Raw genomic sequence first — 19,471 nt, forward strand, 5'->3', positions numbered from 1 at the left:
ATTTTCTTTTCTTTAAAATAAATTTTACTTATTTTTGGCTGCGTTGTATCTTCGTTGCTGCGCGCAGGCTTTCTCTAGTCGTGGCAAGCGGCGGTTACTCTTTGTTGCGGTGAGTGGGCTTCTCACTGCGGTGGCTTACTCTTGTTGCAGAGCACGAGCTCTAGGCACACAGGCTTCAGTAGCTGTGGCTCGCGGGCTCTAGAGCTTAAGCTCAGTAGTTGTGGTGCACGGGCTTATTTGCTCCACAGCATGTGGGATCTTCCCGAACCAGGGATTGAACCTGTGTCCCCTGCATTAGCAGGCGGATTCTTAACCCCTATGCCACGAGGGAAGTCCCTCCCCCTCTGTCTTCTTTTAGAAGCTTTAGATCTATATTCCATATCAGATTGATTTTGTGCATAGTGTGAGATGAGGGTTGAGGTTAACCAGTTATTCCAGCACCATTTTATCCAGTAAGATAGCAGAATATAAAATTAAGATACAGAAATGAATAGCCTTCATATACACAAGCAATAATAGGGGAGATAATGGTAGAGGAAAACCCCATTCAACTTGTAATAATGAAGATAAAATACTTAGAAATAAACTTAACAAGAAATGTGCAAAACCTATGTGAGGAAAACTTTAAAACGGTCCTGAAAGATACAAAGCAGACTTGAACAAATGGAAAGATACCGCTTGAATAGAACAGCTTAACATCATAAAGATATCAGTTTTCCTCGTGTTAATTTTTAAATTTAACGCAGTAAAATACTAAAAAGTAGTTGCAAAAAATGACAGAACTTCTCACTGTCAGCCTGGATAACCACATAGGAATGACATCCTAACCTAGAACAGCTACCCTGGATTATAGAAGAGCAGAAAAAAACCCTCTTATGTAAGCCACTGTATGTAAGCCATCGTTGGAGCTTAACAGCAGGGTATCCTGCACCAACTAGTACAGATCAGGTACCTTAAAGCAGCATGCTGCCAAACAAAATAAAGTATTTGGCATTGCCCAGTTCAGAGGTGGCCATGGAGAATAAAGAACAAGGAAAAACTTCCAGAAGGAGGATAAGGAAGACAAAGGATAAGGAAATCCCATCCAGAGAGCAGAACGAGAATCTGACCAAAGGACTTCCTCCACTGCCATCCTTCTTTCTTCTGAATGTGGGTCATTGTGGTTATTCTGTCCATGCTGCACTATTCTATATTGGGTGTTAGAGGATATCCATCTGTATCTGGACCTGATGGAGAAGACTGAGCATAAGGCAGAGAAACTAAATTTTGAGTTGCATGTAGTAACTGGATAGGACTTTGGATTGTTTCCCTTGGGGAATGGGGCAAGCACGTCCTAAGAATGGCAAGAGAGATATACACGGATGGCCAGAGGGGAAAGTCTGAGGCAGAGAATGTCAGTGGTCAGCCAAAATCCATTCCTCCCTTCTTCCTGGGCATATGGCTAGGCTACATTTTCCAGCCCCCTTGCAAGTTAGGTGTGGCCATATAACAAAGTTCTCTCCAATGAAATGTGAACAGAAGTGATGTGTGCGATTTTCAGGCGCACATCCATGATCTTTCCCCACCTCCTGTGGGCTAGAATGGCGATGACCAAACAACCTGGGAAACCATGTATTAAAGATGTCAGAGTTGCCTGCCATGAGCCTGTGTCTTTCAACAACCACATAGAGAAAAGGCACCTGCCAATTTGGAAGAGCTGTCCTGAATTACTACCAGCGGGAGAAAATTTATGTATTAAACCACTGAATCGCTATTGAGTCTCTCCTTGCAACAGCTTAGCCTTCTGAAGTTGATACAGAGGCCACTGGGGCTCTCAGAGCAGACAATTCTTAACAAAAGGCTTTTGAAGGTGCTAAAATCCTAAGAAATGCCAGCTAAACCTTTAAATGCTATGGAAGGGCCAGTTAAATGTGTCTACACTTATACTGAAACTTGGTACAAAGGACACTGGTCCCAAGAGATTTAGAATCAGAAAATGAATCTGACCCAAACAGGTTTTGGCAGGCGTGAAATCGAGTGCCACGCTCTGCTCCAAGCTTAATCTTAACACCCCATCCAAACCTCTCTCAACTCACTACCAAAGCCATTTGCAAAGGAGGAGATGATGAAATTGGTTGCTTCACTAACAAGGAAATCACTGGCAAGTTTCCATGTGGCATAAGCCAGACCCTGACAGCTATGGAGGTTGGGGGCTTCATATAACAGTTAGAAGTTCAGGCTATGGGAAAGCCACATGGGAACACCCTTCTGTCGGTTCCCTGAGAGATGGCTGCCAAAGAAAGGCATCCTCAGAACTCCACCAGAAGGGTGCGATTCTCAACCTGCCATCAATGAGTTAGCTTGGGGTACAGAGCGAGAAACTGTGATTTGGAGGAGGAAACAAAGCTCTGTAGATACGTTAGAGAGAATATTGGTAAGGAAATCCAGCAAAATGAAGGTCACTAGGACTGGCACATGGAAGAGTTTCATTGGAGTGGTAGGAAGGAAGGCCTGATTGGAGAGCTTTCAAGAGAGAATCGGAGAAGAGGAAGTTCAGACAGCAAAAGGAGAAAAACAGGGCAGTGGCTAAAGGGAGATGTTTAATCCAGGGAATGCTTTTTTTCCCTAGTTTTGAAGATGGAAGGTTTGCATGTTGTTAGGAGTGATCGAGTTGAGGGGAAAACTGATAATGCAGGGAGGGGAGAGAGGGAAATCCAGTGTCTTTGATACAGGGACAGTTTCTCCACTGTAACAAAAGGAAATGCAGTGTATACAAATAGAGGCAAGTAGCTGGGTACATTTTTAGTATCACAAAGATGAAGAGAGGTGGTTTAAGAGCATGCATGCACCGTGGAGTCAGATGATGGGTTCAATCTAAATTCCATCACTTTTGAGTTACATGCCCTTAGGCAAGTTGATTTAACCTGTGCATCATTTCCTTATCTGTAAAATGTGGATAATATCAACTAGAAATCTGATGCAAGAATTAACTACCAGTGAAGTGCTTTGACTAGTTTGGCATACAGTAAACATCCAACAAATATTGGCTGTTATTTCTTCAAAATTAGTTATAATTTTGCTATAAGTACCGTAAAATTATTTAAAAGCTAACTTGCCAAAGATTCACTAAACTCCTCCCGCCTATCCTGAACTTAAGATGGAAGAGGTAAAATAAAAAGCAAGTAAACTTACTGTAGCTGACCCTCCATTTTAAGTTTGCACGATCAGCCCCAAACTGACTTCTACTGAGGAACCTACTTCTCAGGAATTTAATACAACTACACAACTGAAACTGTAGGGAATGTATTATTTTTCTCAATGGTAGAATAAGGCCTAATGTGACTAATCCATCATATTAGTACACAAATCAATTTATTACAGCTCATTTAAAGGCACACTACTACTATCTTGGATACTTGCCAATTCTGAGAACACTGCATTTAACAATGAAGTGACCAAAGGTACAGCTGTGAATGCCCTTTTTCTTTTTTAAAGCTGTTGTGAGGTAGTGGGTGGCCAACTATCTTCCAGTTTTGCCCCACCCACCCCTAAGTGGCTACAAAATAGTTCTTACACCCATGATGGCCACTTTTTAAAAAATTGAAGTACAGGTGACTTACAGTGCTGTCCATGATGGTCATTTATGCTGTCCCCTTTGCCTGGAATTCTCAGCCTTGGTCACCCTGCCCCCATTTCACCTAGCCCACCTTTCAGCTTTTAAAATTCAACTCAAGTAGCTGCTTTATTCATAATAGTCAAAAAGTGGAAACAATCCAGATGTCCATTAGCTATTGAACAAATAAACTATTGATACACACAGTATGGATAAATCTCAAAAACAGGCTGAGTGAAAGAAACCTGGCACAAAAGGATATTGTATGATTCCATTCATATCTAGTTCTAGAACAGCCAAATTTTATCTATGGTGGAAAGATAAACAAGAGTTGTTGCAGAGGGGATGAAAGCAGAGATTGATTGGTAAGGAGTACAAACGAACTTTCTGGATTGATGGTAATGTTCAATATCTTTGATAGGGGTTTGGGTTAAACAGCTGTAAGCATTTGTTACAACTCAGCAAATATATACTTACAGTTTGTGTATTTCATCATATATGAGTTTTATACCAAAAGGAAAACATGGTAAATATTAAACTCCTAATGATAAATGCTGGAATATTTAGGGGATAGTGTACCCATGTTTGCAATTTACTTTTAAATTACATGAAAAAGACATATTGATAGATGGATATATGGTAAACAAGAATGTAAAATGTGTTCACTGTAAAATTCAGCGTTGCTGTGTGAAATTTTTCATAGTAAAACGCTGAGGGAAAAACTCAAGTGTCAGCCTTATAGGAAGCCTCCCAGAGCACACCCACCGTAAGTGCCCCTCCTCTGGGCTCTCATAACACCCAGTAAAAACACTGAACTTACCCCATTTTATTAGTTCTGCATCTGCACCCCAACGAACTGTAATTAACTTGAAAACAAAGTCTGTCTTCTTGGTCTCAGCAGCTAGCACAAGGCCAGGCACACAGTAGACAGTAAGATTTGTTGACCTGAAGTGATGCTTAGTGAACTCATCTCCTAGTTTCCTTATAATCAAAGACCTTGGCTCATTTTCTTTTGCTGAATCATTACAGCTCCCAGAATAATCTATCTGACCTGGAATTAATCCATGTGAATCCTTACAAGTTCCCTTTTTGGCAAGATTTTGAAGACATCGCTTCTGGTTAATCCTACTCCTCTTCCCCAGTCTAACTTTAAAAACTATTAACTAGTAACTATCAATGTGTTCAGGGCTCAGATTTAATTTATACTCTTTACAGAAGCCAGCTGGGTAGCATATTAAGGACTATGTTGATTCATACTACTCAATTCTATAGCCACCTGGACTCCTTAAAGATGCTCCATTTCCTCACCATGGCACAATGAATATGTGCCATTTTATCTTTATGCAATTATCTATGTAATCCTTATGTATCAAATAGTTTCAATACTGCCAGGACTTAATGCAGCCAGACTGTCTGGGCTTGAGTGCCAACCGCATCACCTACTAGCCATATAACCTTGCCCAAGGTGTTTTAACTTTTTTGTGCTTCATTTTCCTCACGGCCTCCTGATTTAAAAAAAAAAAGTCGAGGGACAGGGGTGGTGTAGGGGAGGGGGGGATGATAATAACATGTTTCACCTGTTGTCATGAGCCTTATTAGTAAGTTACTGCATGTAAACCAAACAGTGCCCAGCTTTTAGCTGTCATTTATTATGTTCAGCTCCACATCACGAATGGCAGAAGACTGGGCTTATAATATCTACAAAGTAGCCTAAACGACCAGTGTGCCAGTGTTACATTGATATAAATCATTTTTTAAGAGTACAATGAAGGGTGGTGACTATAGTTAATAATACTGTATTGTATATGTGAATGTTGCTAAGAGAGTAGATCTTAAATGTTCTCACCATATACACAAAAAATGGTAATTATATGAGGTGGTAGATGTGTTAACTAATCTTTGTGGTAATAATTTCACAATATATGCATGTATCAAATATTCATGTTGTACACTTTAAACTTACACAATGTTATATGTTAATTACATTTCAATAAAGCTGGGGGAAAAAAAAGGGTACAATGCAGGGAACTCCTTGGCGGTCCAGTGGTTAGGACTCGGTGCTTTCACTGCCATGGACTGGGTTCAATCCCTGGCCAGGGAACTAAGACCCCACAAGCTGCGTGGCACAGCCAAAAATTTTTTTAAAAATTAAAAAAATTAAAGAGTACAATGCAAATCTTAACACGTTGAAGACTAAGAGTTTTCAATAAGAATTCAGTTAGTAAATTCTTTTTCAATTATGGGCTTTCACTCACCTCCAAGCATCAGTCCCTTATCGAAGGGAGGTTTTACACACACACAAACTCTTTCTCTCTCTCACTCTCTAGCTCAGCACACCCTGCTGGTTTCCTTCCTAGCACTTATTACAAGTTTAATTATTTTATTTGAGTCTTTCCTTATTTGTTTGCCACAATAGATCTACGAGGGAGGGACCCTGTCTATCTTGTTCACTGCTAGATCTCTAACACATGCCTTAGCACATAGCGGGCACTCAAATGTATCCTGGATGAACAATGCAGATATTTTAAAGAGCGTTTAACTCATACCAGATAAAAATTAAAGTCATAATGGTCACAGGTTTCTATTTTAAAGTAATAACCCAATTAGGGATTTAGTCTCATTTTTAAAAAGTATGATTTATTAAAAATATAAAATGGCAATGTTTTCTATAAATTATTCCCACCCAAACATGTTAAAAGATATAACAGGTACACTTTCTAAACCATTTATAGCCACCCTCCTCCTTCAATTACAAAAGATAAAACATACAACATACTGTAGGTTTATTTTTATTCAAAAAGTTACTGTCTCAAGACATAAATACAAATCAGAAAACAGTACAATTAGGACAATAGAATGTGGAGGACAACAGGTTAGAGTAATATATAAAACATTTTTAGCTGGTTGAAAACAAAGCTGTAAGAACTGCTTTCACAAAGAAGTACTCCTTTCAAGAGTGAGAAAAAAAATCAACTTAGGTTTAAAATCATATATACAGTCCTCTCAGCAGTTCTAGTAAATGCAGTGGTGTGAAAAACAACATAGGCAATACTTTTTTGCACATAACAATATTTGTTGATGGAAAATCTGTTAGACAAGTCTGACTTCATTTGTTATTAACCATGATTTAATAAAATAATTGAATTTTATCATGATCTTTAGCTAACCTATGGTTTTTGGCTACCACAGCCCAATGCTTGTTGATTTCTGACTCTAAGAACTGGAAGCCTTTTGGTATTCACCCATCTGAAGATATTCTTGTATTGCAAGCATATTAAGGCATGGAATGATTAAAATAATATACCTCAAGAACTGAGAGACGACTGACAAAAGATAGATACACATGTAATATAAGTTAATATTTTGTTTTAAACGATGTCTAGCTGCCTAAGCCTCGCAAAATGAGTTGATGTCAAAATGGCAAGTAGCCACTTTCTGTTTTAAACTAATTTGTGAAAGGACATAAAATGAAGTTTAAAGCTTAGCTTTCAAAGAATATTATGGGTTATGAATTCTATTATCCCATCTAATTTACATACAGAGGAAATGTACTGTAACCTGTTAGAAGTATCTTTAACCTGAAGACTGCTTGCAAAGACAGATAGATAAAACAATATAAAATACAAATTTAAAAATCATTTTAAAGCATGAACACTCATGCTTTTCTATTTTTAAACATTGTTAAACTTTCAATATATTTCTGAAACCTCATAATTTTAAGTTGGAATTTAAAAGTAAGAAAAAACTAAACAAACTGCGCAATTATAAAATCAGCACCAATTTATATATATATATAATTTTATTTAAAATTTAGATCCCTATTCCCACACTCTAATAAGCTGTATAATTTTTGTTTAGAATTTTTTCTGCAAACATACTACAATAAGCTTCTTTTATTTGGAGACAAAATACAGTGGCACTACTGGAAGGAATATCACAACATTACATTTTTATCTTAAAGGACAAGCAAACTTTCAGGGTTGATAATGGGATAAGCATGTTTGAGACTGGTTACCTTCTGGCAGTTCACTGCATCTGGGTATTTCTGAAAAGTATAGAGAAGCTCTTGGATTTTAAAAATATCTTAAAATACATTTTAGATGAAAAAATTGTAAAAGTTCTGCTTATAAGTTTACTTTTCTCCACAATTACAATATTTTAAAAGAAAGCTTTGTTGATTGATGTTTCAAGCATTTAAATTTAGAATGCTAAAAACAATTCTATCCTATAATTTCAGGGTGGGGGAATAAATCCATCCTTAACTTTGTTTCTTGGATGTAAACAGAAATCCAGCAGAGGTCATCATTACTTAGTACACCCAGTAAATAAATGTGAGAGGATTCATGTCTGTACCAAATGCCTCTTCAGATTGTTATATTTTCTTTAAAAAAAGCATGAAATAATTGATTCAAAAGCCAACTAACAGCGCATAAATAAAATATTTACTTTCTAAGAAAAACTGTAGCTTATCATCAAATTGTTTACTTGTCCTTTACTTTTTTCAGGCAAACAAAACTGCCCCTCAAATGCACTTGATCTTGGTAAGTATAAGCACGTCATATTCTCCTTAGAGAAAAATCTGTACAGAATTTCACTGTATCTACCACACTTTATTTTAAAATTTCCTCTTCCACTTAGAAAATGACTTCACCACAGATTTAATTGTGTACTGGTATTAAAACATTGACACCCCAAGAACCTAATGAGAGAGAGGAAAAAAAATCTTGTTAAAATTGTCATTCATTTCTTTGTAAAATATATTACATTGATACTTGGTAATATTAAGTTTAATAACATGCTAAAAACCACTTTGAAAAATTCCCTTCTCAGATATATAATTCTAAAATTATAATTACCATTAACATATAATGAAATAACATCAGGCTTAATCACAATGCTACTTACCTCACAAATATAACTAAAAGCAAAGATCATGTCTCATTTATATGTTTATACACACCCCTAATGCCTAGATAATGCCCTGAACATAGGCACCCGACATTTGTTGAATGAACAAATGAATGTGCTTCTTGACATACACTTCTGGCACAAGATGTATGGCAAACTCAGTCATTTGCACTGTGAAGTGGGTATAGTTTTTAAAAAGGCATTTGAACATGCAGACCAAAAACATCCAAAAACAATATAAATATGTAGAAAATAGGAAGCTTTCTGGGTGAATGAACAGGACTGCAAATTTTAAGAAATCAAATAAGTAAGGTAAAATCTGAGCAAACAAAGTTATATTTATGCTTTTCATTACATTTCAGTTGGGAAAAGAATGTTAAGTAAAATCTAATAATTACTTGTCACTAACTTAAAAAAGTAATAGCAGGTAATAAATGGAGCAACTCCCTCTCGTTCATTAAATAAGAATAAGATATAACCTTCAGTTGTATATACTAAAAGTTACGCTCTTCAATTAAAATTCCAGCACTTACTATGACAATTAAGTAATATTTTAAAATACTATAATAAACTAGTAAAAAACTGATATTAAAGTCAGAGGTAATGAGCTAAGACTGAGATTACAAAGGGCTCTTGTAAATTATTAAACCTCACTTTAACAAAAGTCATAGAACTCACAAATTGTTCTGATCTGAATTGAAGGAATTGTGTATTTTCAGACCAGAAAACAAATATCTATCTCATTGCAGGCTCATTGTAGTAAATTATCAAGTAAAGTGTTTGGAATCCCCAGTAATGAAAGCAATAGAGAATTAATGTACCCCATTTCTTACCTGTCATCCACCAAAACCACCACCACTACTCACCCCTTGCCCGCCCCCACCCAAGTTTCAGGGTTCTCCTTTTTTGGTTAGAGTCAGAGTTTGGGTGATTAGAATGTTTCCACCAAAGAGGCCTAGGTGATACGTGATGTTTAAAGATCCCTTCTAGCCATAAAACTCTGTGACTCTGGTTAAAGGAAGATCTAATGGTGAATGAAAGGATAAAATCTTAATTAGCAATTTTAGTGTAGAGTGTGGCATGAAGGTGAACTCAAGTTCTTTCCAAACCAAATGCCTACCTAGAAATGGCCTGAACAGGTTTTTTTCTTTTCTCCTGTGTTTGTACAGTCTAGGTTATAAGTAGATTCTTCTATTAGAACAGTTAAATTAGTTCAATTATACCGAACTCTTCTTTTACCAATTTTATACTACAGATAATTCTAATAAGAGTCTCAACACAGAAGAATGATATTAGTGATACTTATTCTCTTTCTGTGCTAACATAAGCTACACCTGTTTCTGGTGTTAACATTAATAACCACTTAAGCATATACTTTAAAAGTACCAATAGCAAGCTTTGGTGTGTTGAGACAATACTGGCCCACTAGTAGCAGAAAGCAACCACTGGCACAATGGGATAAACCAATGTTGACACTGTTTCCAAATATGAAACTAAATAAATAATAAATCTAGAATGTTGTATATATGCAACCCAAAACTGATCTGCTCAGAGTTTTCCTATTACCACTTCTGAATTACATGGATAACATGTTACAAAAAACACATTTAGGATTTATTTAGTATCTATACTAGGATGCTAGTATCTATAGTAGGATGCTTTGGGTTACTTCACTTAAAATTAGAGAATCTTAGAACTGAGTATAAAAGGATTTAAAGTCCCAATTTTACTATTGTTTTGATGACTCATTTATCACAGGCTTGAATAAAAACAGATGTAAGCTATTGCAGAAAAGCAAATGCAGATTTTTACATTTAAAAATTTCTATTATTCCACTTCTTAAGTTATTGTTGAGATAATGAGGTAAAGTTTAATGTATATTTTAAAACAAACTAGTATTAACTTAAATATATATACATGGTTAAAGATGTCTAAAGATACCTGCGCTTTTAAAGATATTGAGCACTCAGTTATGTGACTGCTGCCATCATGTGGTAATACTATAAAACTACAGGTACAGACGCATGTGCTCATTTTCCCAATTTTAGAAGCAGCAGAACTATCCCCTTAGTTATAACATATTCAATAAACACAAGAATGCCAAAATTTTTCTATAAATAACAAATAATTATTAGGTCCCTATCTCTGGCCTCACTCAGATTATAGTTTTCCCTAAATGTTAAATGTCAAAAATATACACACATTTACATTGCTGTTCAACTACTGTAGTAACCTGAAGTGAAGGGCACCTTTTTGCAAATCTAGTAAGAGACCAAGGAAACAAATGCCTACAGTTTTCCTGACTTTAGATGAACACATGAAAAAATAAGGAGATCTTTGCCCACATCAATTTTGACTACAGTTAATCATTCCAATTTCTAAAATATTTTTCTTGGTATTTCTTCCACAGTAGAGGTAGCATGAGATTTTTAAATCAAAAGGAACTCAGGTCAAATTACTACTCTGACACTAAAGTTGTATAACTCTGAGCAAGTCACTGAACCACCTCTTCAGTCCAAGTTTGCTTGAGTGTAAAAGTGGGATCCCACCACCTTTCTTACAAGGTTGCTGATTAGATCAAACTAAATCGTGCCTAGCATAGTGTCAGGCACATAAGTTTTCAAATACCAGCTTCCATCCCTTTTCACCTCAAAGTGATAGTACAGTTGGACTAGAATACAAACCCTCTGAGAGCAGGGGGAGCATCTTATTCATTTTAGTACCAATTTCCAACTTGATAAACTGCAGAATTAATGCATTTCATTATGTCTGCTTGAAAAGATTCTCTTTTATTCCTCATCACAATCACTACCTAAATGTTTTATTTAACGAACTGGAAGATACATACTCCTAGATTATCAGGGAAACCACATACTTCAATAGGCACTTAAACTACAGACTTAAGGGTAGGCCTAGGTCGCCTATGTTACTCAAATTACGGTCTTGTTAGAGATGCAGAATGTCAGGCCACACTTCGGACCTACTAAAGCAGAACCTACATTTTAATAAGATCTCCAGATGATTCATATGCACCTTAGAGATTGAGAAACACTGGTTTAAAGGATCCCAAGGCTTGTCCAAAGATTTCTATACCCGCTGATCTATGAAATATTTGTCTTTTAGCTCAAATAGCTGGCCTTATTAATATAAACATGTTAGCATGAGTTAGTTTGTCAAAATTCTTCCAAGAGCTATCTGAAAGCAGATTATGAGGCAAGAAGAGGGCAAGGAGAGAATGGCAGAGATAGGGGCACAGAAGGCAGGCCTCAGAGGATGATACAACAGTCACCTGAGGCAGGAGGTGTTAGAAAGAAGGAGCATAAATGGGTAGACACCTAAAAGTGAGATACAAGGGCACTTAACCGATTTATTAATTTGACAAATAAAACTAAATACCTACTAAGCTAGGCAAAACTCAAAATGAATAAAATCATCACTGCCTGGAGTTCAGTCTATTGAGTGGAATGTAATATCTTATTTCACTACACCAATCTGGTAGTTATCAAAATAGAAGTATATACAAAGTGTTATGGGAACTGAGAATAAAGTATCTATCTAAAAAGGTTAGGAAAAACTCCGCAGGTAATGTCCAAACTGACTACTGAAGAAAGAATTCAATACGAGTAAAAGGAAAGGGGCAATTCTGACAGAAAGAAAAGCTTTTACAAGGTCATGGAGTCATGAAAGAGCATGGTGTGTCTGAGAGAAACTATAAGATTTGAACCAAGGCATTCTCAGGGAGAACATGGTAACAGGGACTGATAGAAGAAACACAATTGACAATACCTAACAATAACCAATTATCTCAATCCCCTTATCTTTATTACCAAAGCCTCTGTTCAAGTTCTATTTTTCACCATGCCTTCATATTATGATTATGACTATTGTGATTATTTTTCTTCTCTTTCATCCTATCCAAGGAAATCTTTCTGAAACACAATTCTGATCATGCCGCTCCCTCATTCAAAATCCTTCAATATGTAACTCAAGCCTACAGGAAAAGTCCAAATTCCTTAACATATCATGTCCCAGTTGGCCAGGGATTCAAAGCTACTTTGAATCTGTTACCACCACTGCATAACCCCTCCCCAACCCTACCCCGAAATCCCTCCTGCCTGCCTCTTTTCCTCCTGTCCAGTTGTTTTTATCCATTCTCAATGTATTGTCCCAGCTCTTCAACCTCAGGCTTAGGGACTGCCTATTACTTTTGATTTTATAATCTTGAGGCATATTTAAATTAAACCTACTGATTCATCCATAATTGAAGCTGGATCAAAGAAATCAGGCTTCAGTTCTGTTCTCTCTCGTCTGTTCTTTGATGGTGGCTAAGGGAGAAAAAAGGAAGTTAGTTGACAATTGTCATACCTATAATAAGCCAAATAGTAACTGAAAATATTGAAATTATCATTAAGTGTTCACATGGTCCATGTAATTGCAATTGTACCCTACAATATTTCAAATGCTATATATTCGAACTACAGACTGTTTAAACATGCAAAACCAATTCGTTCGTGGAAAATTATTCTTAAAGATGAAAACTGGAAAACCAATTTTTTTGTTTTACTTTAAAAATGTCTCTCTCAACTTTCCTTTCAAGATACCGAATTACGCTATTCTGAAGAGAAGCCATATTTAATTATTTCTTCCCTTTAAGGAGAATATACCAAGGTATACTGAGAAACAGAATCAGAAAACCTGGCTTATAATGAATCTCAGCTTTACTGCTTCCTAGCTTTGTCTCCTTGGATAGGCTGTCTAAGCTTCAATATCCTCAAGCCTTTCAACCTACCTCACAAAGTTGAATAAGCTGTGTGGCAAAATGAAATATGTACAAGCATTTTGTATACAATAAACCCTAACTGTATATATGATGTAATTATCAAAGAATATACCCTCATATATATTAAATTTCCAAGTTTAAGTATTTTACTTTATTATCTGATACGGCAGTTGATCTCAATAACAGGGTAAATCATGTTAACAATGTATTATTTTGATAATGGTAAAAAGATGGCAAATTAAAGGTGATATTATACTTAGTATACTATTAAACAAAATAAATCCTTTAAATCTATATATTCCTAAATTAATCTGAAAGTTCATCATCTTAAATTAGGACCTAACACCCCCACCAACTTCACCCTCTTCCTCAATCCCTTCTCATGTATCTAAACTCCTAGCAACTATTTTATTTAAGAATTTTGCAAAACTTACTTTTCATAGCAAGTATTTCTCTCCTCTAGTAAATATCCAACTTAATTTCCAAAAAATCTACATAGAAAATCCTACAGAATCATTGTATCTTACCAAGTCTATATCCATGGTGTCGAAATCCATCCCCTCATTAAGATCTTCAATCCTCCCTTCTGAGGACATCATAACATCTTCAACAATTGGCTCTTCATCATCTTCCATTAGGCTTGTACCACGCCGACTAGAGAAATACAAAACAAGGTCAAGATCTGAACCAAAGTTGTGACTATTAATATATTGGCAGCAACTATGTGGCTCTGTCTATTCAAGTGTAATGGAAAATGATGGAATTAAAGGTCAGGGAAAATGATTGATTAGGCATTGATCATGTCATCAATGATGTCAAAACCCCAATGTCTAAAAATGCTAAGGAGTTATGTTTATTCGATATTACTTCAATACATTTAGCTTGATAGTTCTGATATCCCATTTAGAAGTTCAATGAGAATTTCCCACATGGGAACAGACAAGATACCTCAAATCCTTTTTGAAAGTAGGCAGGGTATAAATTAATAAACAAGTATAAAACAGAGACCAAAGAAATGACATTTTCAGAATACATGTATTTTCATGAACCTATAATGTTAATTTTACCCATCACTCACTCAGTACCTAAAATGTACCAGGCACTCACTCATTCATTCACACAGTGCCTACTATGTGACAGGCTTCTACTGTGTCCTATGGATGCAAAATAAAAGATGAATAAGACATGGTTCCTGCCCTCAAGGAGCTCACAGTCTACTCTGGGAAACAGAGATAATTAATTATGACAAAGTGTGATAAATATTTCAAGAGAAATATGCCTTTAGTGATATAAAGATATACTGAAAGAAGAGATTAATTCTCCTTCAGGAAGAAATGAGCAACATCTATGCTGAAACTTGCATTCTGTATCCTATAAAACTCAAAACTGAGACATATATAGAAAAGTAAAATAAAAATTAAGAATAAAAATTCTGTTATCACATTATTATAAGGAAAAAACTCAAATTTCAAGTTCACAAATTAGCCCAGATCAGCATAAAAGAGTCAACATAATAGTGAAATTGAGGGTGACTTCTTATTCCCCAGTTTCGCTAACATTTCCTTCTTTTCTCACTCATTTAAAGATTCCACCTCAAAAATCAATTATTTATTGAATGCTAGCTTACAATTTACACAATACCATGCTGAGTCTTAAAAGATAAAGATAGCAAGACGTGATGTCTAGTCCAGACTACCTGGACAAATATGCTGACAATGGTCCCTATTTCCCAAGAGTTCTGGATAGTAAATGACAATTTTACTATATTTGGTGGAGGCAACTGTGAAGGGGATATGTGTGCTCTGGGGACCATATATTATAGAAAAACAGAAATTCATTCTGCACTTCATTTGAAGTATAAGAAAGATATATGTGATACAAACTATGAGAGAGAGAGAGAGAGAGCGCGAGAGAGGGAGGGAGAATTTGGAAGTATTTTCAGTCATAGGGCAGATACCATTACAAAACCAGTGTTGTAAAACAAAAATATTTTAAAGTCTCAAGCAATAGAACACTTATGGTACAACACCCAAAAGGATCTTCTGGTAATAATTATTTAACTGGGATAATTTCTTAGTCACCTGAGGAAGTTTATCTCTAAGAAGAATTAAAACTAACTACAAACATTGTATCTATATGAGATGATGGATGTTCACTAAACTTGTAGTAATCATTTCAGGATGTATGTAAGTCATATCATTAAGCTGAACATCTTAAACTTATACAGTGCTGTATGTCAATTTTATCTCTATAAAACTTGAAGAAACAAAGTTAATCAATCAATCTACAAACAAAAGAATAATGATAAATGGTACTGAGTAATGAGATGCTGTGGAAGATCTTGGGCACCGGTGGGAAAGTTTTCAGGGGAGACATTAAGGACCAAATGATTGCATAGCAGAATTCTGAAGTGTTTGGACTGGTGACTGGTCAGAAGCTAAGAAATCACTTGTTGAATTCAGCGTGAAATAAGAACATATATTAAAGGGAATGTGGCTATAGAAACAGAATAGGGGACAGAATCAAGAGATAGTATAGAGAATGAACATATTAGACATACTCGGATCAGAATCTATAGATGTGATAAAGTATACCTTGTCTGTAGAGGTTCTTAACACCACTACAGATAACTAATGTGAATTTAAGTAGACTACCACTCATGTGGTAAATGATCATTTCTTAAGAAATATAGGTAAAATTCTCATCACTCAAAAACCAATAAAATGAAACAAAATATAAATTTAAAAAAGGTAACAATTATTATCTCCCAGCATTAAAACATATACCACATTATGTTACAAATACAAAGCTTTCAAACTAAAAAACTTAATCAGAATCATCAGATCTTCCCCCTTTGTACCAGTCATCTAAGGACTACTTATATGCCATTTCTTTTGGAGCCAAAGCTAATAAAGATTTATAAAACTCTCATATAGATTCCAGTAAAAACAAAGTATTTGAAAATTAAACTAATTTTTTTTAGCATTGGACATTTATTCATTAATGAACATTTACTTAGTACTTTTTTTTTTTACTTAGTACTTTTTAATGTGCTGAGCACTAACAGGAAACGAAAGTAGTCCCTATTAAATGGTACAAACTATTATGTATAAAATAAGCTACAAGGATATATTGTACAACACAGGGAAATGCCAATATTTTATAATAACTATAAATGGAGTATAACCTTAAAACCTGTGAATCACTAAATTGTACACCTGTAACTTATATAATATTGTACATCAAGTATACTTCAATTAAAAAAAGAGAAAGAAAGAGGTCCCTGCCCTTAAGGAGCTCACAGTCTAGAGAAAGGGACAAATTCATAAAACAAATTACAATACAATGTGTAAGTGCTATAAGAAATAGGAGTATACACAGTGTTGTGGGAGCGTAGATGACACCACAGCTTCACATAAGGTGACACCTGAGCTTGTTCTTTTATGATGATTTTACCAGTTGCCAGGGAGTAGGATATGATACTAAAATGTAGGCAGGGGCCATATTTAGAAAGATCTTGCATGCCATGAGCTAAGGAGTTTGAACTGTATCTTGCAGGCAATGGGGATCCATGGAAAGGTTTTAAGAAAAAGAGTTACATTATCAGATTTTTATTCTAGAACAGCAATTCTTGATGGCAGTGTGAATGATGGAGTGGTGGTGAGGGGAGTGAGGGAAGGGGTTGGTGAGAGGATAAATGGGAGATTTGAGGGAAGAAAACGAGTTAGAAAGCTAATATAATAGTTCAGGTGAGAGATGAGGGCCTGAACTAAGGTAGGGATCAATTAAGATGTAACAAAACTGAATTTTTAGCTATAGTTCTGTGTACCAAAATAAACAAGGATTCATATTTAAACTTTTCCAACAGATCAACCTATGATCAGTCCTTTAGCTAACTAGTCAATATTTAACTTTAAGTTTTTATTTTCTGTTGGAAAGACCAATTTTTAGTTCCTTGATTATTTCAGCTTAGTTACTCTAGAGAGTTTGCTGAAATCTTTAGATAAGGCACACATTAAAATATGTTAAAATGAATTAGTGAACTTCCTGTACTCAGACAATAAGGCACTCTCACTTACATGGCATGCTGAAGATTAGTTCGCAGTTTAACATAGCTCATTGCTGCTCTCTCCTGCTGTTGCCTTGCTTCCTCTTGTTGTCTTTGAGCTAACATCCATGTTACCTGCGTGCTTCAAGGAGAATTTTATTCTTCTTTTAACTTAACTTTTTTCTATGTAATTAATAAAGTTATAGTACAGAAAATGATCAAATGTACTTACTTATAATCAAGAGGAGTTTGATGATGTTCAGTCTGCATTGGATAGACACTCATGAAACTGTCCTCAGGTCGTAATCTTTTAGGCTCTCTCATAATTGTTGAGGTGAGTTGTGGTGTCTGCATCATAACTGGGGTGTGCAGTGTTTGTTCTCTGCTTAGCCACATACTGTCACTACTACTGCTTTCTTCAGCTGAGAAAGAAAATTAACAGCAATGAAGTTCAGTCACTAATTTTGATTAACCAAGTGTCTGATACAATGTGTTCAGGTCAAAAATCATCTGTTTGCTCTCCACATGCTAGAGCTTGGAACAGAAGGATACAAAGGTATGTAAGGTGCAGTCCCTGCCATGCCCTTATAGCCTAGTTGTGGAAAAAGAAAACACAGGCAATTATAACACAGTGTGGTAAGTGCTAAAAGAGACGGAAGCACAGGTAGAATGAGAACAATGAGAGGGATCAGAGCCAGCTACTCAGAAGTTACTTCTGACTAGAGTAGATACTGTGTGGACTGTGAAGTGTCCTAGGCAGGGGGGAGGACATAAGCAAAAGCACCGAGGCATGAAACAATGACTGAACCATACTAATTTACTGATATTCAGCAATTTTTGACCTGCAAAAATAGTAATTTCATATGGTTCAAACTGAGAGTTTAGTACTCCTGGAGTAGACGGCAAAAGGTAAGGCTGAATAAAGAGGCAGGTATCAATTTATGCAAAGTCTTATAAGCTGTGCTAAGGTGACAGGGAAGCAATGTGGTAGTTACATGTTTTAGACAAAGTATGTAGTGGTAGTGTAGAGGGTGGACTTAAGAATATGAAGACTAGTCAGAATGGCCATCATCAAAAAATCTAGAAACAATAAATGCTGGAGAGGGTGTGGAGAGGTGTGCACTCTTGCACTGCTGGTGGGAATGTGAATTGGTACAGCCACTATGGAGAACAGTATGGAGGTTCCTTAAAAAACTACAAATAGAACTACCATATGACCCAGCAATCCCACTACTGGGCATATACCCTGAGAAAACCAAAATTCAAAAAGAGTCATGTACCAAAATCTTCATTGCAGCTCTATTTACAATAGCCCGGGGATGGAAACAACCTAAGTGCCCATCATCGGATGAATGGATAAAGAAGATGTGGCACATATATACAATGGAATATTACTCAGCCATAAAAAGAAACGAAATTGAGCTATTTGTAATGAGGTGGATAGACCTAGAGTCTGTCATACAGAGTGAAGTAAGTCAGAAAGAGAAAGACAAATATCGTATGCTAACACATATATATGGAATTTAAGAAGAAAAAAAAATGTCATGAAGAACCTAGGGGTAAGACAGGAATAAAGACACAGACCTACTGGAGAACGGACTTGAGGATATGGGGAGGGGGAAGGGTGAGCTGTGACAGGGCGAGAGAGAGTCATGGACATACACACACTCACAAACGTAAGGTAGATAGCTAGTGGGAAGCAGCCGCATGGCACAGGGATATCGGCTCGGTGCTTTGTGACTGCCTGGAGGGGTGGGATAGGGAGGGTGATGCAAGAGGGAAGAGATATGGGAACATATGTATATGTATAACTGATTCACTTTGTTATAAAGCAGAAACTAACACACCATTGTAAAGCAATTATACCCCAATAAAGATGTTAAAAAAAAAAAGAATATGAAGACTAGTAAGCAAACAGGCCACTTAGGAGGTTAACTGTGTAGACCAGGTGAGTTAGAGGTTCAGAACGCTTTAAAATTTATAGTGGCATGCAGGGAAAACATCTTTTAATTTGATAACTTTTCTATTTAAAAAAAGGAAATTTTATTTTAACTTGCTATCAAGCCCTAACTATTTTAACTGGTCAGGGACACTGTAAGAGAGATTTCTCCACAGACTGGGATGTTGGGACTATATGACCAAT

General features: G+C 36.1%; 1 protein-coding gene across 7 annotated transcripts in view; it reads right to left on the reverse strand.

Moving 5' to 3' along the window:
* Positions 1 to 6,365: 6,365 nt before the first annotated feature.
* STAG2 (STAG2 cohesin complex component) overlaps positions 6,366 to 19,471 on the reverse strand; it is a 115,507-nt gene continuing 102,401 nt past the window's right edge. For 6 of the 7 annotated variants that reach the window (XM_033850144.2, XM_033850142.2, XM_033850140.2 and 3 more), the window contains 5 exons: positions 17,561 to 17,750; positions 17,360 to 17,470; positions 13,808 to 13,934; positions 12,748 to 12,825; positions 6,366 to 8,291 (listed from right to left, as the gene is read on the reverse strand). In XM_033850144.2, coding sequence (XP_033706035.1) covers positions 8,268 to 8,291; positions 12,748 to 12,825; positions 13,808 to 13,934; positions 17,360 to 17,470; positions 17,561 to 17,750 — 530 coding nt within the window. In that variant the 3' untranslated portion in view covers positions 6,366 to 8,267. The remainder of the gene's footprint in view (positions 8,292 to 12,747; positions 12,826 to 13,807; positions 13,935 to 17,359; positions 17,471 to 17,560; positions 17,751 to 19,471) is intronic. The other variant, XM_033850143.2, reaches the window with a different exon arrangement.

The sequence above is a fragment of the Tursiops truncatus genome, chromosome X (assembly GCF_011762595.2).
Source record: "Tursiops truncatus isolate mTurTru1 chromosome X, mTurTru1.mat.Y, whole genome shotgun sequence".
Classification (NCBI taxonomy): domain Eukaryota; kingdom Metazoa; phylum Chordata; class Mammalia; order Artiodactyla; family Delphinidae; genus Tursiops; species Tursiops truncatus.